Source organism: Coccinella septempunctata, chromosome X, assembly GCF_907165205.1.
Source record: "Coccinella septempunctata chromosome X, icCocSept1.1, whole genome shotgun sequence".
Lineage (NCBI taxonomy): Eukaryota > Metazoa > Arthropoda > Insecta > Coleoptera > Coccinellidae > Coccinella > Coccinella septempunctata.
The window spans coordinates 11,939,125-11,966,631 of NC_058198.1; the positions used below are offsets into that span (position 1 = coordinate 11,939,125).

A 27,507-nucleotide genomic window follows, 5' to 3' on the forward strand; every position below is an offset into this window, starting at 1 on the left:
AAGTTTTGCTGACCCTACAACGGAAGCCGCGATCTCTAAGTAATCTGTGATATCTGCTTAAGGCCAGAAATGATCTCGTAACACGTGTTTTATAATTAAATACTCATCCTTCGATTATTCGACGATAAATTATTGGTATGGATTATAGCTCAGTCATAGACAAGGTGTTTTTCTCCGCAATGACCTGATAAATGTCGTTCTTAGATGTTGGCTCAGAAGAAATATTGAAATTGGGACTAAGAGAAATAAAATTCAGTTGAAAAAAAAAGTAGCAAATCATGATTTGGATTGCAAATATTGTATGTTTTGAGGGGCACAACTGATGAAAGTTCACATAAACTTGAAAAAACCTTATATTTATATTAACTCGTAATATCAAATTCTAAAACAATACAAGCGGTTGAATGATTTCAAATATATCAATAGAAATACTCTTTATTAAACCCTTCAGATACATATAGATATGTATACAGGGTCTTCCAGCATGACTGCACATTAGGTGTTTACGGAGAAATACAGAGTCTTTGAATGATTGTAACATCGCAGTTGAATCTGAAATACTTTTTGTGCTGATTCTCACGAAATGATTTCCAAATACCCTGCGCAAAAAAATTAACGCACATTATGGAAATCTCGAATTTATTCTACAACTGAAGGTGTTCCCAATGATAATTATTTTTACCAGAATTATGCATGCATATGTTATCCACTTTCAATGGTTTTCTTCAATACATATGTTTTTTCCCAGCAGGAATAAAAAAAGATGATATTATCAGATTTTGAATGTATTGACTCCATTCTAAAATCAGTTGTTCTCGATCAATTCTAGTGATCAATAGTTTTTCTTTCGTTTGATTTTCTACACTCGATCGCTATGCAACGCGAAACACGCAATTTGACCCAAGAGGAATGTGCCCAAGCGGTAGTTTTGCGAGAAGAAGGGTGGACATACACAAGAATTGCAGAAAGGTTTGGAGTTTCCCATACAAGTGTGTCCAGAATGTTGCAGCGATTCAGGGAGACAGGTATGAATGTCCGAAGACAAGGACAGGGTAGACCACGGGTAACAACTACCATTCAAGAACTTTACTTGAGAGTATATTCGTTGAGACAACAGTTTGCAACCGCTCGCCTCCTTCAAATTCAGCTTGAGCTAACTCATGAGGTGCAAATTAGCACTCAGACAATAAGAAATCGCCTCAGAGAATATGATTTAAGGCCTCGTGTCGCGGCAAGACGCCCAGCTCTTACCCCAGCCCATCGAAGGGCGCGTTTGGTATTTGCGAGAAAGCATATCCATTGGGAAGAGGCCGATTGGGAAAAAGTTCTCTTCACAGATGTGATCGACGTTCCCTTGTATACAGACGTCCACATGAAAGATATGCTCAGTGCAATTTCCTAAATACTACTGGTTTCGGGGGAGGATCGATTATGGTATAGGGTGGAATACGATGGACGATAATGCCAGACCCCATCGTGTGCGCATCGTTCAGGAGTACCTTGAAGAGGTTGAAGTCTCTCGAATGGAATGGCCAGTAAGAAGTCCAGATCTCAATCCGATTGAGCAGGTTTGGGACAACCTCAATAGAAGGCTGAGAAGTTCAGAAAATCATCCAGCTACTCTTAATGACTTAGGAATCCAACTCGAAGAAATCTGGGAAAGATTAGATCAGAACATTTTAAGATCACTAATTTTGAGTATGAACCGTCGTTGCCGAGCTGTAATTAACGCAAGGGGTGGAGATACCAAGTACTAAATCACTTATCAAAATTTCAGTATTTTGAAAATTGTTCATTTCTCTTCTTTCACATAAGATTCGGTGAAATCCTGAATTTTTCTTCCATTCAATGTGTCTTGTTTCGTTCAACACCTTCCCGAGAGAACATAAAAAATAAGTTATAAAGTCAATGTAGAGTTAACTTTCATTAAAATGGAGATTTTCAGAATGTGCGTTAATTTTTTTGCGCAGTGTATATATAAAATTCACAAATTACATTCATAACCGATCTTCAACCAGCCCTATCATTTCATGACCTCGAAGCTTTCGACCACTTGAGTTGTCTTCCTCAGGGAGCTAGAAGTAAGGAACATGAAACAGGGACATACTGTTGCCTTTTTCTGTAGTTTTCACTAGTTTAACATTCATAATTCAACCACATTCAATTGTATCACGTTTAAGATCCTTATTTTTAGCTCCCTGAAGAACTCTCAATTAGTCGATAGCTTTGATGTCATGAAATTAAGACATTCTTTGAAGTGAAGTCTACTTCTAGAAGACACAAAAAATTAACACCATCGTAATACAATTACAGGCGGTTGAACTACAAAAATGACTACCTACTGTCGTTTTAGGCTAGCATCCCACTTTGCATTAGGCCCTTTTCTAAGTTTAAAAATTGTTGTTGTATTACGTTGTGTTCCTTTTTTGCAGCTCCCCAAAGAAAACCATGCAAATGGCAAAACATTTTGTTTGTTTGAATTGGGTGATAAAATAAATATTACAAGTTGAAGTCCCATATCAATGATAAATGACCTTGCCAAAATTTCTGAAAAATGTTTGAGATGAAGATTTTTATCATTTCGGTTCACTACTTGTGTAATCCAAGAAGTCATTGGAAATATTCTATCCCACTTGAATGAATACAAGAAAACATTATCAGTATTTCTGGATTTAGGAAAGGCGTTTGACACTGTATCACATAAGCTTTTGGACAGATTGTATACGATACTGGTAAGAGCAGTCGGCTTGAAATTATTTCAAGATATTGTATTCATTGCCTCACTGTTTAAAGCGTGATCTTTCTCATATTTCAAGATTATTTAACTACAAGAAACAATTTGTCACAATCTGGAATACCATTATTTCAGAACTTGAAACAGATCATACGATTTTCACAAAATGAGTTTCAAACCACAACACGTGTTTCGCTATCACAATAGCATCTTCAGGTGGGTGAAGGTAAACTAGTTTACCTTGCTTTTTAAGATCATTTTAAAGAAAAGAATGAAAAAAGGATGAAAGTTATCCAGAAAGGGGTATTGTGCTCATTTTCATTTCAATTTTTCCACGTCTAAAAATTCCGCATTGAAAGTCTATTCAGTCTAGTAATTCACCTTTGTGAGCCTCTTTTGACCTTCACTATTTGAAATGATAAGGTAGAATGGAACAACGTCATCTTCAATTATCGCAATATCGGTGGAAAGCTGAAAAGTAAACCAGTAATTTCAACTTGAACACTCTGTGATAATACAGAATGCTGGACCGTAACGCATCGTTTCCATAATTATTTTGAATTTTATGAGGTTGATGGGAAATTACCCTGTTTCACGCGATTATTTGAAAAGAGGAGTTGAAGGTGATACTTCCAAGGAACATGATAGGAGAAAAAGTGAAAAATGAAACGATAATGCGTCTAGCTTTAGCTTTAGGTATCCCTATTCCATGTTATCGCTTATTCACTCAGAATAAAATGAGAGATGAAATCTTAGATTCCTTTCTTGGTTGTCCCTTGCTTTTTTCCAATCTCACATTTGAGGGGAGCGAACGCCTTATAAGATAATAATGGGCAAACGACAATCAATGATAATAAATTGGTTATATACAGCGAAATGGAATAAGTCAGCAACTTCCTTCAGGAAATCCCTAGGTGTCATGTAATTATTCTGAAATTATACCTTATGACGTAACAATGTCATACCTAAATTCAACCCCTTTCAGGTGACAGCTATAGTATCCATTCCTTTGAACGAGAATTATTTATCATTTATATCTTTCATTATTATTGTTAAAAAAACAACTCAAGTTGACGTTAATACTTATAAACTCGAATAAGTCTACTTAGAAAAAGTCACACACAAACATAAATGAAATAATGAAAGAACCTTAAGATATAGCAGATCCATATTAACACTACAGCAAATATTTTTCCATCATCAAGGACGTTTCAGTCTATCCAACTAATTCTTGAAGCAATTGGTGGTGGAGCTATTGAACACAGCTCTGGGAAGACTGTTCCAAGAGGAGAACACTCTACTTGAAAGACTCGTCTACCTTCTAGATCCTATATTTTAAAGAAGGCTGCGTTGCACTGCGACCATAAGATCTGTTGTGTCCTCCATAAGAACTATTTTCGCCGCTATGTTGTCTAAAGCTTGCCGGTCAGTTTCAGAGTTCTAATGAACTCTAGTCTATGGGATGACTTCAAGGAGGTTTTCTCTTCGCTTCAGCAAGCTTCTAATCCAAAGCACTTTGCATTGGCTAGCAATGGTGAAGCATTTTGTCACCAGGTGATCTGGAGTTTCATCCTCCTCCCTACCGAATCTGCACTCGTCAGTTTCTGCTAGACCAATTCTCATTTGGTGCTTCCTGAGGCGACAAGGCATTTCAAGGCTCTTCTTTGGTTACATTTAAATCCTTAACTGATCTCTCGGTCTTCGGTGGTGGGTTCTTGACCTTCTAGCTTCTTCTGTTGGATCGTAGTCGACTAATCTTCGTAGTTCCTCATTTGGATGTTCGACGAATATTCTATCTCGTTTCAATATTGTAAAAAAAACGATAATGGTTTTTTTTATGGAAATGGAAATATTTATTTCGAAATCCTTCAGCAAGCTGCAGTACTTCAAAGTCCATTTGTACAAACACTGTTGATTCGAATATTGGGCATTATCTGAGAATACCAAGGCATGATATATTTGCCTCATTGCCTCTTTGATTCTTCGTATTTACTACTGGTAGTTTCCGAGGGGTAAGTAACTTTCTACTGAACATATGCTTTTTGCTATAATTTTTTTGGATAGTTAGAGTTAGAATAGATTATCTTGATATACACTGCACAAAAAAATCAACGCACATTCTGAAAATCTCAATTTTAATGAAAGTTAACTCGACATTGACTTTATAACTTATTTTTTATGTTCTCTCAAGAAGGTTTTGAACGAAACAAGACACATTAAATGGAAGAAAAATTCAGGATTTCACCGAATCTTATGTGAAAGGAGAGAAATTAACAATTTTCAAAATACTGAAATGCTGATGAGTGATTAAATAGTTGGTATTTCCACCCCTTGCATTAATTCCAGCTCGGCAACGACGGTTCATACTCAAAATGAGTGATCTTAAAATGTTCTGATCTAATCCTTCCCAGATTTCTCCGAGTTGGATTCCTAAGAAATTAAGAGTAGCTGGATGATTTTCTGAAATTCTCAGCCTTCTATTGAGGTTGTCCCAAACCTGCTCAATCGGATTGAGATCTGGACTTCTTGCTGGCCATTCCATTCGACAGACTAAAACCTCTTCAAGGTACTCCTGAACGATGCGCGCACGATGGGATCGTCCATAAAAATGAAATTTTCACCGATGTATGGGGCAAATGGCACTACATGCTCTTCAAGAATGTTCCTTATATACTTATCAGCATTCATAGCTCCATTATCAACGACCACTAGGTCTGTGCGAGCAGTCAAAGATATTCCACCCCATACCATAATCGATCCTCCCCCGAAACCAGTAGTATTCAGGAAATTGCACTGAGCATATCTTTCATGTGGACGTCTGTAAACAAGGGAACGTCGATCACAATGGTAGAGGCAGAATCTAGACTCATCTGAGAACTCTTTTCCAATCGGTCTCTTCCCAATGGATATGCTCTCTCGCAAAATCCAAACGCGCCCTTCGAAGGGCTGAGGTAAGAGCTGGGCTTCTTGCCGCGAAAGAGGCCTTGAATCATATTCACTGAGGCAATTTCTTATTGTCTGAGTTCTCATGAGTTTGCTCAAGCTGAATTTGAAGGAGGCGAGCAGTTGCAAACCGTTGTCTCAACGAAGAAACTCTCAAGTAACGTTCTTGAATGGCAGTTGTTACCCGTGGTCTACCCTGTCCTGGTCTTCGGACATTCATACCTGTCTCCCTGAATCGCTGCAACATTCTGGACACACTTGTATGGGAAACTCCAAACCTTTCTGAAATTCTTGTATATGTCCACCCTTCTTCTCGCAAAACTACCGCTTGGGCACATTCCTCTTGGGTCAAATGTTTCGCGTTGCATAGCGATCGAGTGTAGAAAATCAAACGAAAGAAAAACTATCGATCACTAGAATTGATCGAGAACAACTGATTTTAGAATGGAGCCAATATATTCAAAATCTGATAATATCATCTTTTTTTATTCCTGCTGGGAAAAAACATATGTATTGAAGAAAACCGTTGAAAGTGGATAACATATGCATGCATAATTCTGATAAAAATAATTATCATTGAGAACACCTTCAGTTGTAGAATGAATTTGAGATTTCCATAATGTGCGTTAATTTTTTTGCACAGTGTATTCATTGATAAAAAATTAACCGTTTTCGAGTTATTTGAGTTAGAAGGAAAACATTCTGTATAGTAACACCTGTGATTTTAAAAATGACAACGACTACTCTCACTACTCGTTCTCATGGTTGTGAGTAAAAATATGAAATTACAGAAGGGAAAACCGTGCTAGAGGTGAATCGGCGTAGACAGGCACATTACCCTCAATTTACCGAATTCAAAAGAATACTTTCAACTTGGCGGATAGCTAAACAGAAATAAGAAATTCTCCACACATAACGCTCGGCTTTCTCTCCTATGATCTATGCAATATTTCACCAGGAAATATCGGAGAAATCTCGTAACTTGTAGCGAGGTAATGAAAGAATGAATTATTTATTCATCCACTCGAAAAATTTGCCGCATCAGGGAAATTCGAAGAACCCTGAAGAATATACAGAGTAAGGCACCAGCTGGAATCGGAATACATGTCGTGTTTTGTTTGTTTTCTTATGCCATAATCCAGTATGTCGGATCATCGGGGAACATCGTTCTGCCGCTTGAGTGGCATACTTTTTGCTGCTCTTATACGGTTAGTAGACGATATTAGGGGTAAATACGACAACAAGACTTTCGCGTGATTATTTAATCACCCGTAAGTTTCTTGTGAAAACGTCCAATTTGGTGCTCCGTCATTCCGTGTCATAATGCTTGTTTTTCACTACATCGTATTTTTTTTTGTTGATTCGTAAATGTCACCCGTATGATATGTATATTGCATTTGCGTTTTACTCGGACTACGTGGAGTGGAGGAAGAAGAAATATCGCGGAGACAAGTCGAAAACTTTTTTCAATTTCTTTCCTCGGCTAGGGCAATTCGGTAGAGAACTGATGAATGAAGTAGACGACAAAAAGAAATTGGATTATTTGCTTTATTTATTATAACTGACGTGACTTTTCCTCGTAAAGATAATTCGGTTTGATTCGAATTTTCATCTAGTTCAGGATTGAGAAATGATACTGTCGTTCTCATGGTTGTTAGTAAAAATATGAAATGAGGGATTCAACTGATACGTTGCGTAGCGCTACATACGGGTTAAGTCTTTGATTGTATATATGTTACGGCTAAAGATAGGTGTGAGAATAAACTTAAGATTAGCCGGCTAAACTTAGGTTTATATTCGAGAATCGGCAAAAGTTCGATAAAATATTCATCTGCGTCAGGTCGTTTCAACTTTAGCCGGCTAATATGCACATTACCCAAAACGGAACGGCTAAAAATGTATTCGATGGACACGCGGAGAGGTGATGTGTGACACATCACCTCTCCTTGATGTGTCATGAGTGGTCGGATGGGAGAGGACGAACGCACACGGCCACTTTTTTGTTTGAATTTTTAGAATTGAAATATGCAAAAGAGCATCGAATGTATTAGGGTTGTACCTATTACATAACGCCCATGGGTTTTCAATTCAACATTCAACGAGTTATTTTCATATGTTTAGGATTTAGGAGATTAATGCTCTTCAAACCGAGCCTAATTTGTGAAAAACCATAATATGACCTCACAAGAAAATGAGATATTAGACATAGAAAATTTTATCCGTAAACAAAAGTATATTTTCCCTACCATTCAATAATTGGGTTAATAGAAAAATTAGGAAATAGGAACCGTAGTTTCTAACGTTGCAATTTCTTTCCAACTAATTCTTTCGCAAAAAAGAAGAAAGAAAAAACTATGATCATGAACATAGTTGAAAACACTTTCTCTAGCTGATTTTGTTTAAAATTTCTTCACGATTCATTGAACATACGGGTTCCAAAATATGGCCTGTCGCCACCCTTGATGAATAATCCCAGGCGATACAAGTGCATTCATCGTAAAGCTTATCACCCAAATCAAAGATTATAGAGTTAACTCTATAATCTTTAGCCAAATAGTAATGTTAACTACTAACAAGATTGGGTGCTTCTACTTATATTTTTCTAGAATTTAACTTTTGGTATGTTGATGAAGAAGTTCGCGGTATCATTCTTGTCTTCATTATCTCCTTTGGCTCATTCAATTCCCCTCAAATTATGAATAATAACAAGATGAAAAATAATCATTAACACTACAGTTTTCCCTCACACTCAAAATAGCATGTCATGAATTTTGTCATCAAGCGTTTAGATTTTTAGATTCACCAATAAGAATTCGTTGAGACACAGTTGAAACGAATATATGTTCATTCTCCAATTTCTCAACTGCTTAACAGAAGGCTTTTCTGTTATTAAAATATGTGAAATTCAAAAATGCATTGCATTAATAGTTTGATTATACTCGTATTACTATTTCTTTACATTCTTTTAATTGCTGAAAATTTGCGCCCCTCAAGCCTTCTACATTTCTAGCCGATAGGATGTGGTTACACTTAAGTTTAGCCGGCTAAAGATAGAAGAAACTAACATTAGCAAATACCCGAAGCTAAACCTAAGTTTAGCCGGCTAATCGTTTATGTTCACACCTATCTTTAGCCGTAACATATATATTTCATCAGTAGTTTCTTGAGGTCAAAGAATTAGATATTGCGAAAACGTCATTTTAAGTTCTGACATAAGTAATGACATATGCCACTCCTGGAAACCTGAACTAGAGTTTATCTAAGAATTTCATTTTAACCTTGGAAATAAGCTACTATATAAGAAAATCAAGCATGAACTAACTTCTTGCATTCTATTTCATTTGGTAAAGTAGTATTAATAATAAAATAATTGGGTTACCGCAATTTCGTTGGCGTTAAACATCGAATTTTGTCTTGATTTCATTTTCTATAATGATGCTTGCAACTTGCTATATTAGCTCTGATGATCATCTCCAATATGTAAGCATTTCATATCGTTGTTTATTTCAAGACCTACCAGTTTCAAATATAACCTAGTCATTTTTATGTAAATAAATAAATGATATTTTCACTGAACATTCAAACATTGAAGAACAGAATACAATATAATGAAATCGATTTCCTCGTCAGAATAACAAGAGAAATCTACAACTCTACACATCTGTAAAGTGTAGATGGTGCCAGCCAGACATATAACTTATAGCGTTTTCTATTGGTAAAACTAGTGCAGTGCGAGTGCATATTTTGATGTCACTACAATAATTCCAATGCATATGAAGCTAGTTTTACCACCGCAATTCGCTATAATAGCAAATTTCATTTGTAAAACTGGTGCGTATTGAGAGCATATTATAAAAACAGTGCAATAACTTCAAGATATCCTAATTCACATTTGATGTTATGTGATCCAGTGCAGCACTAGTTTTATCAATAGAAAACGCTATTAAACGAAAGATGAAAAAGAAGCAGAATGTGTTATGTTTTAAGGTTATGTTATGCGTGTTGATTCAACGTAGCAAATATTCAATTTTGTAGATCTTTTAAACAGAGTTGCATTCAGGCACAGTACCCAGTTTTTCGAATTTCACAGTTATTTTTATTTTGGAATATCAAATTATTCGAAAACGGCGCATTATACGAGGAAACATAAAGAGTAAATAAAACATAAACGTAATTTTTTTCCAAAAGTTTTAATCTAAATATTTCAATTTCTGATGTTTTTGTGCAATATAATGCATAAGTTGTGATTGGAATTTTGTATTTGTAAACTATATTCTGAAAATCACATTTTTTCATGAATCTTCAACAGTCATTTCCATCGGAGTCGAATTGGAAAAAACGGTTAGGGAAAATAGTGTTTCTTTCGACCACATGTTCAAATATATAGGGTGAGTATTTGACTCGTATAAATACTTCAACAGTAGATTCGTGAGGTCACCATTTTTTCCGAATCGGCTCGGTTTAAAAGTACAGGCTGTTGCAAGCTATAAAAAAAAGTTATTTTTAGTTCTATCTTACAAACGGTTTTATCGAATGAAATGAATTTCGGTACATAGTTTTTCATTTATTTGATGAATCTTTTTCGAATACAAGATATCATCCAGGTCTTCCAGTTTTCTCATTATAATCATAACGTACCATAACGTAATTGCTCCTCAAAAGATACTACCTCTCAATGTAAAATCCATTTTTTTTTCTTCTCTTGTTTTTGTATGTTGAATTGAATCTAAATTTTGTTAATTAGTTTATCACTGGTTATTTAGTTTTATTATGTTAAAATGTGAATACTGTTCATGGGTATATCCCGTTTGTATTCCTTGTTCAATAAATAAATAAATTAAATATTTTCTCGTATAATGCGCCGTTTTCGAGTAATTTTATGTTAAAAAAATAATAAGCATATGTGAAATTATTAAAAATTGGGTACTTTGGCTGAATACAACTCTGTTTAAACGATCCACAGATGTGTATTGTCCAGATTCAGCTTGCATGTTAGTGGCGGAGCTCATTATGAAAACTTAAAATGACTATGTCTTTTTATCAGAGCCAAATCGGAAAAAATGGTACAGGAAAAAAGTGTTTCTTTTAACCTCAAGAATCTACTGTTAAAATATTTGTACGAATCAAAGAATCACCCTGCATATACATATATCCAAGTAACAGACACACTTTGTGTAAACTGGGGCCTAGATCACTAGTCTATTTCACCGATTTTCGAATTAAAAAGTGTCTACTGAAACTGTATTTCCAATTTGAGAATCTCCTCAAGAGTTAAACCAATAGTTAATCTCTTTGACTGAACAAAATAATCAGACCAGTAGGAACGTCGTTGGAAATTGAATGACTTAAAATATACAGCGTTGCCAAAGCAGCAGTATTGATGTATTGTTGTTTGTTTTTTAGAATTCAATGTAAGGTTCATAAAAATCCCCATATTATGATTGAAATGCTGTGTCTATTATGTCATTCATGACACACCAGTACTCAATAATTGTAGTCTTTACTGGGGATCACAAATTAGATGTCCAATAAGAGAATCTCTGGAACAAGAAAAGATACGAGTCTTTGTTTTTGAGTTATTACTGAATTGAAATTTTGACGATTTTGAAAACTTCTCATAACTATCTCGTTTTTAACGCTTGAGATCTAAGTACGTACACCTTCTACAGGCACTTTTTTGTGTAGACTCCAGTGACAATTGACCTATTTTGATAACTTCTACATTCTTCAAAAGAAAGCGTCACCTTTGAAAATACCCTGCTCCAGAACGTGAATATTTCCTTTAATTAATCATATTGGAATATTGTTATCCGCTTTTTTTATACAGAGCTTCATGGTCAGTATTGAATCTGATGCTTACTTATCTCTAATATGTTCATATTATGTGAAAATTCAAATAGATAAGATAGAAAACATTCATGTAAAAGTGTGGTTGAAAATTTTGTAAAATAATGGATTTAGATGGACGTGGAGAAGATTATCCTTAGAAAAATTTGCCTTGAAATAAGAGAAAAAAATAATAGAATTGAGGGGCCTTTTACAGTTCTTTCATTGCGTTACCTTTTTCGAAGTGGAAATAAGTGAGTAAGTTTCTTCGACGAGAGTCTGATGACATGAAGAATGTGAAATTAATAATCAGTTCTGACGCTCCTGAACTTTCAGTTTCAAATTCCGAAGTTTGTGTTATTCGATAGTTACATCGAAATCATCTTCCGATCAACTGCACGGTTTCATTTTCCACTGAAACTAAGTTATATATTGGCCCAATCCATCAAAATGAATTCTTGAGTAATTTCCGACGTCCTTGACATTTCTCCGTGGTCCAACCCTTAATCCGACACACTTGACACGGCGTTTCCATATTTTATCTTCGCCCCCACGAAAGTCGATCTTACTCAGAAAATATTGAACATCTAATTTCTTTTTGTCGACGCCAGTCCGTGCATATGCCCGAGATGGAATATTTTATAACTTTTCTCACAGGAGGAAAAGAAAATGCATCGCGAAAACAGCAAAATCGGAATGGATATTGTGGACATCTGAATTTATTGCTATTGCTGCTTTTTTGGGCCCTGAATTCGAATTTGAGTAATATATTCCGGAGTAGTGAATCTTGGTGTGGAAACATTTCGTATTTCCACATTTTCGCCAAATCATTGAGATCAATGCTTTCAGACAAAAACTGAAACAGCTAATAAAGCATAGAATTCTTCTAGATAGCCTGTGATCAGTATTCACAGAGTATTTTTGAGGTGAGCTTTTTTTGATCGAAGGTATTTTACCTGAAATCCTTCGATAAACATTTTCAAACCTTTCGAGATAACGGTAAAAAAATTATTGACAACATATATCCTAACACGACCTAGCACCTTCGTTTTTTTCTTATTGGAAACATAGTTAAGGTATTTATATGGACCTAAACTGAGGATCTCTAGAGCCCTGGGAAGTAAACCATCTATTTTACAGACAGAGACCTTGGCTGTTTACGTATGCGCTCAGGAGTGTCTTAAAATGAACCTCAAAGGTGCGCATATCTATATCACCACGGACAGCCAGGCCACTCTGAGGTCCCTAGAATCGCGCTGTCAGAGATCTCTACTGACCTGGAAGTGCTGTAATACTATAAAGCAACTGGCCAGAGACAACCCCACTATGGGTACCAGGGCATTGTGGTGTTGAAGAAAATGAGAAAGCCGATGAACTTGCAAAAAGAACATCAAGGTTTACACCTGCTGGACCTGAGCCTTTCTGTGGGCTTGAAAAATACCAATATAATCGTAATGGACGAGGCCATCGAAGAGTTAGAGGAAAAAACTGGAATATCTTTGGGCGATATCAACGTCAGTTGTATGGCTTATGCAGATGATTTGGTCATACTGGCTGAGGACGTCAGGACCGCCAGAAGGCTTCTCAGCTGCTGCCAGGAATTTTTAAGGAATCACCACCTGGAGCTGAGCGTTGAAAAATGCGTCGCAATTTCCTTGGACAGAGCGCCGGGTAGAAGATTATTTACAGATTTCAATATCGGGAAAGAGAAGTCAATAATGGGTCGAGATTAAAACATAGCTTACTTGAATAGAAGATTATATACCTACACAACGAGCCAGTTCCACATATATGGGCAACCCATCCGGCAAGTGGGAGTAAGAGAAATCATGGAATATTCAGAAAAGAAATTCTCCCTAATGGGAATAACAAAGTGCTCCATAACATCCCTAAGAGAGCAAGTTGAGAGGATTTGCAGGGCCCCACTCAAACCTCATCAAAAGCTGCATTTGATTAAATTCCACTTACTCCCACGATACATACATAGTCTACAAACCCCGCAAATTCATCTGAAAACTTTAAAGGCGGCAGATAGAGCTATAAAATGGGGAGTCAAGAAATCTTTGCACCTGCCGAATCATGTCAACGACTCAATCTATCACGCTCCGCTGAAGGAAGGAGGGCTGGGCGTGTTATGCTTTAGAGACAAGATACCAGTGGTAATCCTGAACAGAACTAGGAAATTGACTGGGGTGAGTAGGCTCATGGACGCGGTAGTGCAACAAGCCGCTCCTTGGCTCAGAAGGATAGAGAAAATGATAAAACTACCAAACCTGACGACCAAAATGGTAGACAACAACAGAGCCACAGAACTACATCGATCATTCTACGGCGTCGGCTTGGGGGAACTTAAACACCACCGAGCGTGTAGCTCATATATCGATAACCCCCCCCCCGCTCCTGCTCCGGCGAAGACTACATCCGTGCTATTCAGCTGAGATCTAAATGCCTTCCAACAGCTGCACTTACCTGGGTCCGAGGCGAGGAAGCAATGTGCCGAGCAGGGTGCCCCAACCGAGAATCCCTCTCCCATGTGCTCCAAAAATGCTGTGTTATGCATTGGAAGAGAATCAACTGGCACAACTACGTTGCACTACGCCTTGAGCAGATGGCAGTAAAGAACAGATGGCAAGCAACTAGAGAGCCGCATATAGGAGATAGAGGGGGCAGACTATTTAAGCCTGATCTTTTCCTAAGCAAAGACAACTGCTTAATAATCTCTGATGTATCCGTGAGCTGGGAATCCACGGAGCCACTGAGCATGGCCTACGGCATCAAGAAAACAATATATTCTACTCCAAGCTTCCTTGAAAAAGTTCGTGAGACCAACCCGGGTAAAGACATACAAGTGCTACCGCTCATCGTCGGTGCCAGAGGAGGATGGTGCACAGAGAATAGGGCGATTACTGAATTGGTCGGTGCCACAACATCCGATATAGGTGACCTAATTCACACTGCTCTAAGAGGTGGATGCATAATCCATAAGCAGTATAGCTGCATTGTTTGGCGCAGTTCCCGGAGGGTCCGCAACAACAGGATTCGTCTCACTGCTACATCACAGTGATAACGCTTAAGTGTACCGAGTGTGCGCTGTGAAGTTTAGTTCGTGGATACGGTGGCGAGTGAGTCGAGTAGTTCGAGAAGAAAGTTTGTTTGTCGTATGTGTTAAAGTTTGTGACCTACATCTAATAACTTTGTGTTCCTTTAACTTTAAATATTACTGATAGTCTTAACGACAATGATCCCTGCGAGGATCGATATAACACTGATATTGTCATCCTGTTTCGATTGAATATAAGTGGCTTTGTACCCACTCAAATGTTAGAAAGACTCGTGTCGAGCCATGTAGATCTGAACTTCATGAATAAAGCCTCAATCAGTGCTCCAAGAATGGGAGTTGAACAACATAATAACCTTCTGGAGAAACACTCCTGGACTTACGCAGTCAACGAAATTCGTGATGATTTCACTGACATACACCAGAAAACTGCAAGAGCTGTCACGAGCTGAGCTTCGGGTGATGGTGGGACTGCTGACAGGGCACTGTCGGTACAAATGATATTTGTATGGGAAAGTTAGCAGATGAGATTTGTAGGCTCTGTGGATCAGGAGCAGAAGCAGCTAAACGCATGGTATGCCAGTGTCCAGAGCTGGCGGACTTAAGAACCTCTCATATGGGGAAACCGGTCCTGGATACCAACGAGGTAATGGTCAAGGGATGTTGTCGGTTTTATCAACAACATCGACGACCTCCTTGGGTTCCTATGAATGAGTAGGGTAGAAAACAAAAGATCTACATGGTCGCAGTTCTCGAAAGGCTAAACGAGTCACAACGTTGGACGAAAATATCTATAGAGTAATGCAGAAGGCGGTAATGCTGGGAACTACGAGAACTGTACACAAGTACATGGAAAATGCAGAGGAACACTGTCTGCTTTGACAGGAAGTGCGGGTGGATCAGGAATCCAACCGGCAGCAAGAAGCCAAGAAGCGGCCTGAACCCGACCACCACCACGGGTCCGAAAACCTGGAAAGGGCTCCGACAGAGCTTAACCCTTTCGATATCTGAGATATCTGGGATAAGTGAATGTTCCTCTAAAGAGGAGTGGGAAAGCCGCAAGGCTGAAGTCATAATAGTGGAAACATATGGTTGCATAAAATTGTGCTGCACGTTCAAGAATTGTGCCATTTAAATTTTCACGAGAATCATGTTTGTTGTCTGAAAAATTAAGATTTCGGTCAGAAGTTAGCCCAGTGCAATCATAATAGGTACGTGGCAACAGTCTTGTGATTCGAAACGTTGAGGATAGCAAACCTCTGAACACAGCCGTTGCATTTCTGAATTATCTGAAGCAGACCTTGAATTTTGGCAACACTATTATAATAATAGTTTAGATAATAATGATGACGTGCAAATTTTTGTGCCTATCGTACCGAATCTCAAGACTGTTGCCATGTATAATGATTTTCAAACAATCAATTATTCAAATTTTCAAATTCATAAAAGATTCAACAAATCAGGCGAATCCACTAACCCTCTCAGTATGTTGAACAAGAGAACAATATCTGATTTTGTGCTAAGTACACCAGAAGACAGTAAATAAAAACGTTTCTTTACAGATATAGGGTACATGGCATTTTCAAGTATCCAATCTGGGAGTGATAGGGTTGTTAAATTTTTTCTCTTACCGCAAACACAATTTCCCTAAGAACAGGTTATTTGATTTTCATAAAAGTGAGTTTTTAAAAAACGATATTTTGTCTTCCTTTATATCTATCTGATGTCTGATATCGAATTATTACTTCTTTACCTGATTGGCAATGCGTCTACTATTTTTTCGGCTAATAACCTCCATACGTGCTTCGCTATAGCAATAGCATCTTCAGGTGGGTGAAGGTAAACATGTCGTGGTTTAAAATCTCGTTTTTGTGAAAATCATGAAATCTGTTTTAGTTCCATTATGGATTTTGATCGAGTATCGGCCAATTTTTGATATTTGAATATCACATAATAGCCATTGTGTTTTGCTTCGATGTATATTTTTGTTATAGAAACTTGATGACCATGGGAAACAATTGACAGTTCGACGACTATAGTCGAGATCTGTCAATTGAAAATATTTTTATGAGCCAAAAAGAACGAGTCGAAAAAAATGTTCACTAAAGGCAAGAATAAACGTTTTGAATCGCGCGACCCTTTGTTGAAACCCGGACATATGGAGGAATATTCGAATTTCAACAGAAGAAAGAACATAAATACAACAGGTGATTGGTAAGAGTGACAGAGAGCGTAATAATACAAGGACGTCAACTCAGCCCCAAGAACATAAATCCGAAATCTGGAGAGAGTTGCGATGTGATCGAGTTCCTTAATATCGGGAATGCCTGGCATAGTCCTGAGGGATCGGGTTCGAATCTCATCAGGCTCTGGTAGTAAACTGATTTGGGGAGTAAACTGCTCATATCGGTAGTTTCCAATAATTTCATTGTACTTTTATGTCCATTTTTGTTATACCGCTGTACAACCATTTCTTGCAGGGTAGGATATAGGTGCGAATTACCTTGGTCAGTATTTCAAACACATACATGCTTGAAATTAAAATACGTTATTGAAATACAAACACATATTTGGTATCTGAATCTCAATAACTTCGTGAAAAATACATTTACAATTGGTATTTCAAGCACATGACAAGGACAATGCTTATGGCTGCAAAACGCATTTTCAAATAAATAAATCTATCGACCTCAACAATGTGTGAGTTCTACAGTAAACAAAATGACGACAGATGATCTACTTAAGCTGTCGATGTTCAAATTTTGCAACACTGCTCTGTACATCAAATTAATAAGTATATTGTCACTGTCATTGTTGTATAAAAACGATAGTGATTTTCTTCATAAACTTTTTAGGGTTTTCACCCCCAATCTCTGAAACAAAATCAATTAAAAATGAAATCAACGATTTGCTCCTGCAATTTAATGACGGAACCAGACCATTTTAAACGAAAAATTGAAGAGTCTACGTGTATTCTATTAGATCAAGATAATAATTCGGCAAATTGTTCGGTAGGAATAGATCATATTTGGATTAATTTACTAAAGAAGGAACTGCCATCCGGTAATTTCAAAATTAAATGAATCAACGTTTCTATGCAGTCTCTGTTTCTGTGTGTTGACAATTAATGTCAAACAAAAGCCACAATTCAGAAGATTTTCAAAAATAGATTTTTCGTTTGATGAAGGAGTCTGATATAGACTCCGAAACGTTACAACTTAGAATTATAATTTCAACGTTATTTATTTTGAGTTCATTGTCAGGCAACAATTTTTTCTAGTTAATTTGCTCCTGACAAATTAGTGCAAGAATTTACGCAGGAGCAAATCGTTGATTTCATTTTTAATTGATTTTGTTTCAGAGAATGGGAGTCAAAACCCTAAAAAGTTTATGAAGAGATGCAGAATCCTCCCAGAATAAATTTCAATCGATATCTGATAGTGATTTTGTTTTGTTCTTATATTTTAATTTTTATAAAACACATTAATCTTGTGTTTAGTTGTTCAATTTCCCTTTTGAGTATTAGAGCAGAATAATATAGGATATTGTTCTTCTAGTTTGTAAAACTGAGCTCTGAGTCTGCAGTGTCCTGTAAAGACAGCTGAGATGGATTTCAATTTGGTTCTAGAGAATTCTAGAACCGGGTCGCCTGCGCCAATACAAGAGGACCCTCTGTTCTATCCAGCACTTATTTCGTTCCTTAACTAAGGAATTGAAAATTCCGATTATTGGTGCAGCATGTGTATGTAAGTTCATGAAAGTAACCTGCTCATTTGAAAAGACAAGAGAATATAAATAAGGTCAAATGTATTTCATAACTGCGCTCACCGGTTTGGAAGGTTCGTCAGTTGCGTATTCAATGTGGTGAAAAAAAATTGAGGATGACATTTCTGGTCCTACAACATAAATATTAATGATAAGGAAAAGGAATTGAACTGGCCGTGATCTGCACTCTGATCAAACTGTAGACAATAACTGCATAATCCAAAGATTGAAGAGTTACCCTAACTCAATAAACTTTGTGCATAACCAACGATGCCAAAGAAATGAAGAACCTTTTGTTGAATGCCAGTAGCCACATCCAAGTACTAAAAAATCTATGCGACAATTCAATAGTAGAAATATGCGTCTTTTTTTCCCTCATAGTGTTTCGCCACGAGGCATAACTTACAATATTAATTAATCAATAATTGTAAAAAAGGTGAAAAATAATGTTCCTAGCGTTTTCTTGCTTGTGCTAACATTTCCATCAATAAGTATAATTCTTCTACCTTTTTATGTTAATACGCACTAATAGTGTCGAATATATAACAAAAATGTACGTAAACGCTGATATGCATTTTCATTTTCAGTTGATTTGTTAATTTACAGGGTGAGTCTTTGACTCGTACGAATATTTTAACAGTAGGGTCTTGAGATCAAAAGAAACACTCTTTTCCTATACCATTTTTTCGATTCGGCCCTGATGAAAAGATACAGCCACTTTCAGTTGTCAGAATGAGCTATTACACCCGTGGAAAAACAAAATTACCTTCAGAATGACTAGCTAAATCTGTGGAACTACACGTCTGTGGATCTTTTAAGCAGAGTTGTATTCACCTAGCGTACCCAATTTTTCAAATTTGACAGATACTTTTTAATTTTTGAACATCAAATTACTCGAAAACTTGCGCATTATACGAGAAAATAAGAAGAATACTTATTTTAAAAACGTTTAAATATTCACTAGATAGCCTCCAACTTAGTTTCAAGAGTTGGGTTCTTTGATTTTTTGGTACTTTTATGGTAAGTAATGGTAATATAATTAATAAATTGGAATACGTGACTAATAGTGATCGAGAAAGATTTATCAAATAAATGAAAAACTAAATTCTGGAATTTATTTCATTCGATAAAACCGTTTGTGAGATAGAACTAAACATAACATTTTATTATGATTTATCAACAGTCTTTATCTTTTGAATCGAGCCGACTCGAAAAAAATGGTGAAGAAAAAAGTGTTTCTTCTGATCTCGAGAATCTACTGTTGAAATATTAGTACCAGTCAAAGACTTACCCTGTATAGTATCACAAATCTATAAAAGTGTATTCAAGAAGCACCAATCCAAAATCGTCTTCTCACACGTCATTTCATATTGAATCTACAAGAGAAGTACCTTCTAAAGCTTCATCGACATCATGCCGTTGTGTGCCGATCGCCTATAGGCTGTTCGGCAATGCCAACGAGAGAAGACGCATCCTCATAAAGCTGCATCCACATTATGCCGCTGTGTGCCGAACTGCTTTCCCGATCGGAAAAATCTCATCGGCAAAGCCAACGAGAGAAGACGCATCCACATTAACATGGGTGTACACAGTCCAAATTGCAACTGAAGCCGCTCGGGGCAACTGCAGCCCTGGAGACCGACAGCGACTTTTCAGCGGCACACAGCGGCATGTTGGCACAAGCCGACGATGCATCCACATACACAGCGGCTTTGCCGGGAGGCACACAGTGACATAATGTGGATGCAGCTTGAAGCGGCACACAGCAGCATGTCGGCACAAACCGACGGTGCATCCACATACGCATCAGCTTTGCTGAGCGGCCTTGCCGATCAGCGCACAGCGGCAAAATGTGGATGCAGCTTAAAGCTGCGTCTTTGCCAATTGGCAAAATATCTTCGGCAAAGCCAACGAGAGAAGACGCATCCACATTAACATTGGTGTACACAGTCTAAGCTGCAACTGAAGCTGCTCGAGGCAACTGAGGCCATCAGTTGGCACATCCTCACTATACTTCTGAGGGAGGCTGACAGTTCAGCGATTTTTCAGCGGCATGGTGGTACAAGCCGACGATGCATCCACATACACAGCGGCTTTCCCCGCGGCACACAGTGACATAATGCGGATGCAGCTTGAAGCGGCACACAGCAGCATGTCGGCACAAACCGACGGTGCATCCACATACGCATCAGCTTTGGCGAGCGGCCTTAGCGGCCTTGCCGATCGGCGTACAGCGGCAAAATGTGGATGCAGATTAAAGCTGCGGCTTTGCCAATTGGCAAAATCTCATCGGCAAAGCCAACGAGAGAAGATGCATCCACATTAACATTGGTGTACACAGTCTAAGCTGCAACTGAAGCTGCTCGAGGCCACTGAGGCCAGCAGTTGGCACATCCTCATTTTACTTTTAATGGAGACCGACAGTTCAGCGATTTTTCAGCGGCACACAGCGGCATGGTGGCATAAGCCGACGGTACATCTACATACGCAGCGGCTTGGCCGAGCGGCCTTGCCAATTGGCACACAGCGGCATAATGTGGCTGCAGCTTAATATGTGTCGGTTCCTTGGTCAGCCTTCATATATTTTTCTTTCTCGCGCAAAATGACATACAAGGTTTTCTAATTGCAGTGAAATCACTTCTCTTTTAATTCCAAAATTCATGGATATTTCTTTTATTTTTATCCCTGTAATCTCTTGAAAACCGTCCTTAAAAATGGGATGACCCTGATATACTTAGATTAATCAAATGTCGTCAATGTCAACGTTTTCGTTTGTCAATTCCATCGCTAACAGGTGTATGCATACCTCTGAAGCCGCTTAAGGCCAGCGGTCGGCACAACCTCACTATACATTTCCATTGCTTTGATCGAGATCGAGACCGACAGTTGAGCAATTTTTCATCGGCACATGGCAGCTTAAAACGCAGTGTGCAATTAGGAAATAAATTTGAGCTCATTTAATTTTTCCTGCCCTTTTCAAATGATTACGTTCCTTCCATAAATATACCGGGTGGCCTACCCCACACGCGGCGCTCATTTTGAGGGGGTAAATGAAGATATTTTGAAAATCTTTTCTTATGGTATGTGTAGGATGTCCCAAAGCACAATTTCAAATTATTGTCATATATACAGGGTGTTCGGAAACAAAGATATAGACCGAAGCTAAACTTTTTTGAATGTAACACCCTATATTTGACCTCAAGAATGGAATGGCAAGCTCTAGTTATGATGAGTTTCTTCAGGTTACTTTATAGCTCAAAAGCACCCTTTACGAGATAATGGCGAAAAATCGAAAATATGTTTTTTTAAATAGCAATTAATGAAGAAACTAGTTACGCCAGCGATACAGACAGAATTTTTCGAGTAGAGAAGTTGGCTACTCCTACATATGGAAGAAAATTTCAACTCTGGAATAGAGTGATCATAATTAATTTTCGAACATCAACTACAAATAATCACTTAATCTCTGTTTACGTATTTTTTTTTAATATTTGTTTTGAATTTCCTGATATTTGTGAAAATGTATGAATATTGTTATTCTTTTAAAATACAATAATTCAATGGAATATTGCAACAATATTGGGCGGTTGTGAGTGAATCATAAAGCCATTCATTATATGTAACAAGGAAAGAGAATTATAAATTGCATGAAATTTTCACCTCACACAATACAGGGTGATTCATAACTATTGCGACATAGGCTAGGGTCAGATTGTTTGGACCAAAATATGGCGATAGGACCAAATATATCTCAATAAAATATTGCTGTGGAAAAAGATAGAGGGCGTTAAAGTTGAATTTTTCATAAGGGGACAGAATAATATTTTCTTCGAAGTTCGAAAGTCCTTTGTTAAAAGAATTAGAAAAGCCATAGAAGTCGGAGGAGGCCACGGATAACATTTAATTCAAGTTTATCCTTTTTATGTTACATTGTTTTTAATTATGCTTTATCGTCCAAATAAATAAATAAAATAAATAAATCGTTGCTTCAAATCCCCTTCCGATGCTCTGAACTGTTCAATTGCGTTTTTCTTAAAAATGGATGAAAAAATATATAGTTAAATTATTAGCAAAAAACGAAAAACGGAAAACAAAATTCAACTTTAACGCCCCCTATCTTTTTCCACAGCAATATTTTATTGAGGTATATTTGGTCCTATCGCCATATTTTGGTCCAAACAATCTGCCCTTAGCCCATGTCCCAATAGTTATGAATCACCCTGTATATCAAACAGAATATAAGTACAAAAATCCGAACATTTCGTTTGTTTTCTACTGAATTCCACCTGTTTCATTCTTCCAATTCATCAGATTAATTCCTATTCTGTAACGATATTTCGATGAAAAAGCTGTGTTCGGAATTTCAGCAGGACGCAATAACGAACATTGGACTTCCCTAATGATGAAATATCCCAGTAATATCCAATTTGTACAAACCTTTCTTACGCCGCTCGACGGAAATGGCCTGGCCGTCCTCCCTCCTCCACATTATTTTCGGTGTGGGAAATCCATCTGCTTTACACGTCAAGCTAATATTCTGATTTTCTCGAACTGCAACAGTTGATTGCGTGCTTTCTACGTCGATGATATTCGGAGGAACTGCAAAGGAGAATAGAAGAAATTAATTTCACTCCTTCGAATTCTTTTGCACGAAACCGGCTATTTCGTGGTTCCCTCCCCTTTTGTTAGCCGGTAGACGGTGATGAGAAATTTTTCTCCCTGCCCAAGACTGAATCCAGTTAATTTATTATTTCCGCAACGTGGGAAAGCTGAAAAAGGATTGAATAATTCCGTTTTTCCTTGTGAATTTCGGCAAATCGTGGTGCTTCAACATGATGGACGATATGAAGAATGCTACGAGTTCCATAATCCCCACAATGTCTACGAAACTCATTCAACACAGAACTGTGCCAATGGGGAATTCTCCTCAATTTGGGTTATCACTGCATATGCAAGTTTAAACTGAATAATAATGAGTTTCATTCATGATTTTTTCAAATTCACGCGGAAACTATTCAAAATCATCCTTCAAATATAGGGTTCTAAAATTTAAATCGCTTTGTGCGGAGTTTACGATTTGGCAACAGCGCATACAAGACAACGAAAAGAACAATGTCCGATCAGCTTGTTTATAAAATAATAGCTGTTGATCTATAGGCGTGTACTTACTGGCGAGCTTAAACTGCAACCGGCCATTAAAATCCCATAAAATTTTACGACCTTCCTCGTTCGTCGCAGACTTCATACCTCAGCCATCTTTGTCTATCTCATCAAGATAATGCATTTGTTGTCCTTTATTATCAAGGCATATTTCAGTCGATGTTGTCAGCTTGTACAATTCTCACAAAACGCTTTAAACTTTAAATACCCATTTTTATTTTTAATTTTTAAGTGCTTAAAATAATTTTTTTTTGGAAACGGTTGAAATGGTTATTTCAAAATGTGACGTTTCAAAGATATTTCATAAAAAATATATCATTTTCGGCAGAAGGAGTATTCCCTATTAATTATGCTTAGTGCTTGTTAAAGCACTTGGAGTATTTTTGAGCTCCTGAGCACTTTCTGAAAAAACAGTTCTTAGTACATTGTAATCCCCAAAGTGCTCCCGAGCACTAAAGTCCTCGCGAGTGCCTACTTTTGGGATTATTGCAAGTCCTAAAGCCCTTCTGTAGGTGTTGCTCAAATTTGGCAAAAACATTCGGAACATTATTTCAAAGGAAAGTAGATACTAATTTCCAACTTGATCAGATCACTATTTTCGGAAGTATTCGACGAATATTCTTCTCTTATCAAAGCACTGTTGGGCTTGTTCAATACCTGGATGCCCAACTGAAAAAATTGTTTTATTAATCGCAGTATAAACAGCAATACAACCATTGTTTATACGACACGTGTGGGTCGTTTTTAGTATTACTATACTGAAATTTGAAAAGGTGACATCTTTAATATCTCGGACCCCATGCAAAATCAGAAAAAAATGGAGAAACAGGTAAACATTGGATGGTAGGAAGAGATTTTATACGGTTGGTTCCAATCAATTTTTATCAACTCTGTTAGCGTGATGACAGCAAACCCTTAAATCTCAAATAGCAAGGGTGGTTGAGTGATACCTTGTTTCGAATGCAATTCGATGGTCTTTCCAAAAATTCCGTATCTACACTTGACATGAAATAGTTGCGATAGCAAGAGTTGCAATGAAACATGAAAATAATGAGAAAATTTCTACCACGAAAAATTTCCAAAATTTTCAAATTGAATTTCTCAGCATTCTCTGCCTATTCTCACTTCCAATTCATCTACACCTCGGGCTGTGTTTTATACAAAACAGTCCCCAGAACAAAATTCTAAAGTTGTTCAGCCTGGGGAGAGTGCATGGTGGCAATTAAATTGGTCTTCTCTTGATCAGAGAGCCATTGCCCAGTAAATTTAAAATCATATTTCTATCCTCACAAGTTGATTTTTTGAAGTGTTGTTAACAGATTCATTACTTCTTCAAGAAGTAGTAAGAGAAATGGATTGGTAAGGGGGCTATACAGGGTAAGTCTTTGATTCTCAAGGTCGAAAGAAACACTTCTTTTCACTACCATTTTGTAGAATGTACTGTTAAAATATTTGTGCGAGTCAAAGGTTCATCCTGTATAAATGATATATACTTTGACATAATCTGTATGTAATTAAGATGAATGAATTTATGTTTATGTATGTATGTATGAAGTTGCAAAAACATCTATACTATACGCTCTCTAATGTTTCATTATTTCATCACTTAAATACTTAAACCATAATTTTTTGAGACTCTTTGTCTATTACGATAATATATATGGAATATTTCAGCTTATTTCGTGAACAATTACAATCCACTACACTCACGGGCAGAAAGGGTTTTTTTACTGAGGATATTCCCTAAGCTCTTGTATAATACACCAATTTGTATGGTACCCCGTTACGCTAACCTCTGCTAAAACTGTATCTCATACACATGCTATAATTATTGTTTGCTGTTAAAGATTGTAATGCTCTTTATCAAAAGAATATATATATACGATAATACCTTTATAGTTGGTATAAAACAAATCAAATATATGCAATGCAGTTATTGATTTCTTGTATACAATTCGATCGATAAAAAAATGTTTCCGAGGGTGTTTCATATGGGATATTTTCGTCGAAATGATTTCTTTTGATGTGGTCCACCTTTTTCCAAAAAAAAGACTGGCAAAAATGTTGTGGCCGATTTGTAGAGTCGTTTCAGGGCTGAACGAAATAATTCTAGTATGATTTCAACTGGTCTGAATGTTTCATACAGAATATTTTCGGTGAAATTATTCATTTTGATGGATTTTATCTTCTGTCAAAAAAACATCGCATTTTAGAATACCCTGTATATTTTCAAAATCTAAAAATTGTTTTTCATTGGGCAAGAATCTTCTATTGATAGACTGGCGGAGATGTAATGATCGATTTGTATCGTTGATTTAATGCTTGAACAATATGACTCTAGCATAATTTTATGCGGTCATTTAGTTCGAGGAGAATAAGCAATTTTCCTCCACATATTCCAAATTCAAATGTCCCCTGTCTTTCCAGCCGCCCTTCGAAAAAGCGCAGGAATATGTTAAACAGTTGTTTTTCTCATCCTCGCCTATCCCAGAATGTTGCATTTACGAGATGCAGATGCGTGTGAACTCCGAATATAGAAATGTATTCACCATATTGAATATATTAAACAGAAAGCCGCAAGGATCTTTATGACCGTTCCCTCAGGGAGTAAAATCATCAAAATGGGAAATTTCTGGGGTTTACTCAGGCAAGTTCATTCGGTGTATGGAGAGGCATAATAGTGAGATATCCATGTGAAATCGAGAATGTGCGTTATACTGACTTGGAGCGCAAGAGAGTTCCCCGTAGGGGTGGGCGAGTCTGAAAATTCTTCATTAATAATTTGCAGACTGAACAATGGCGAGGCGTGAAACTGGTGCGGGAAGATGCGGAAAAGGAGAAAACTCCACTCCGTTCGAAGGTGAAGGATATTGAGCCCCGTTTCCTGGGGAATGCCCACAATTCATCGCAAATTCATGAGATTCGAACAATTTTGAGTTGTGTCTATCGATGGGGAAGGAAATTGAACGATTTTATTTTATTTATTTGATCTGGAACCAACGTTTGACAGAGCAATGAAAACCCAGGAATTATTAGACGGTTAGTCAACTACGGAAGAGTTCTCTCGCCGAAAATATTCATGTTCGGCTTAGATCACACTATTTATTTGAAGCTAAGCCTGATGTTTCGAAATTCGTTTTTCATGTGCTTTCTTATGAAGCTTCTGAGATTGATTCAGGAATCTTAGAAGGTTTTTTGAAAACCGCCCAAAAATCTAATTTGTGATTCATCAAGCTAATATTAACAAAATGTTTCGCAAACTCCCAATAGAATTAGTAATTCATTGAGAATTCATTCAAACCATTAGTTTTTCCTTTGAAAATTGATTTAGGGATCGCTCGTACATACAATGATTGTCAGATTATTGCCAACTTACTTAAATTTTTTGCCGAAAAGTCATAATTTTTATTTTCTGCAATAAGTGAGAATGATTCGAGTTAGGTATTGATAAATTGAAACCTTTAAAAGCTACGGGATCGACAATATACCTGCTCATATCTTCAAGGGCTGCTGTGAGATTTTTGAGATGCCACCGGCGTGGCTGTTCAGTGTTCAATCTTTCACTTGACATAATTTCCAGAGAAACTCCAGAGAAGACATAAAATTTTTGGTTGAAATATTTGAGACTAATTTGTGCGATGAACTTGAAAATTTGAAAACAAATTTGCAGCAGAGCATGGTTTTGTGCTTGGTTTATCTACAGCTAGTTACTTGTTTCTTCTTTTTCTTCTTCTACGTGTGGTGCCCCACCGGGCTGAACGGAGGCCTCGTGACCCATTGTTCGTCCGCTTGTAGTTGGAGAGACTTAAACTCTGTGACATGCTGACAAAAATGCCATAAGTCGACAGAGAGGTGTCCCTCTCACCATAGGAGTTGTGGGTGTTCTGTTTCCTAGATGTGTCATCCTTAAGTCCTCAAGGTTGATACAGAAGAACAGAATGTGTTCAACCGTTTCCTCCGTGCTCCTGCACCAGCGTCACAGGGAACAGCTAGTCAGTCCCATTCTATTTAAGTGTTTGTT

The 27,507-nt window shown here is 37.3% G+C and overlaps 1 protein-coding gene across 3 annotated transcripts in view; it reads right to left on the reverse strand.

Annotated features, from left to right (window-relative positions):
- Positions 1 to 27,507, reverse strand: part of LOC123321652 (lachesin) — a 437,549-nt gene that overhangs the window by 128,420 nt on the left and 281,622 nt on the right. For all 3 annotated transcript variants that reach the window (XM_044909375.1, XM_044909374.1, XM_044909373.1), the window contains exon 4: positions 22,764 to 22,925. In XM_044909375.1, coding sequence (XP_044765310.1) covers positions 22,764 to 22,925 — 162 coding nt within the window. The remainder of the gene's footprint in view (positions 1 to 22,763; positions 22,926 to 27,507) is intronic.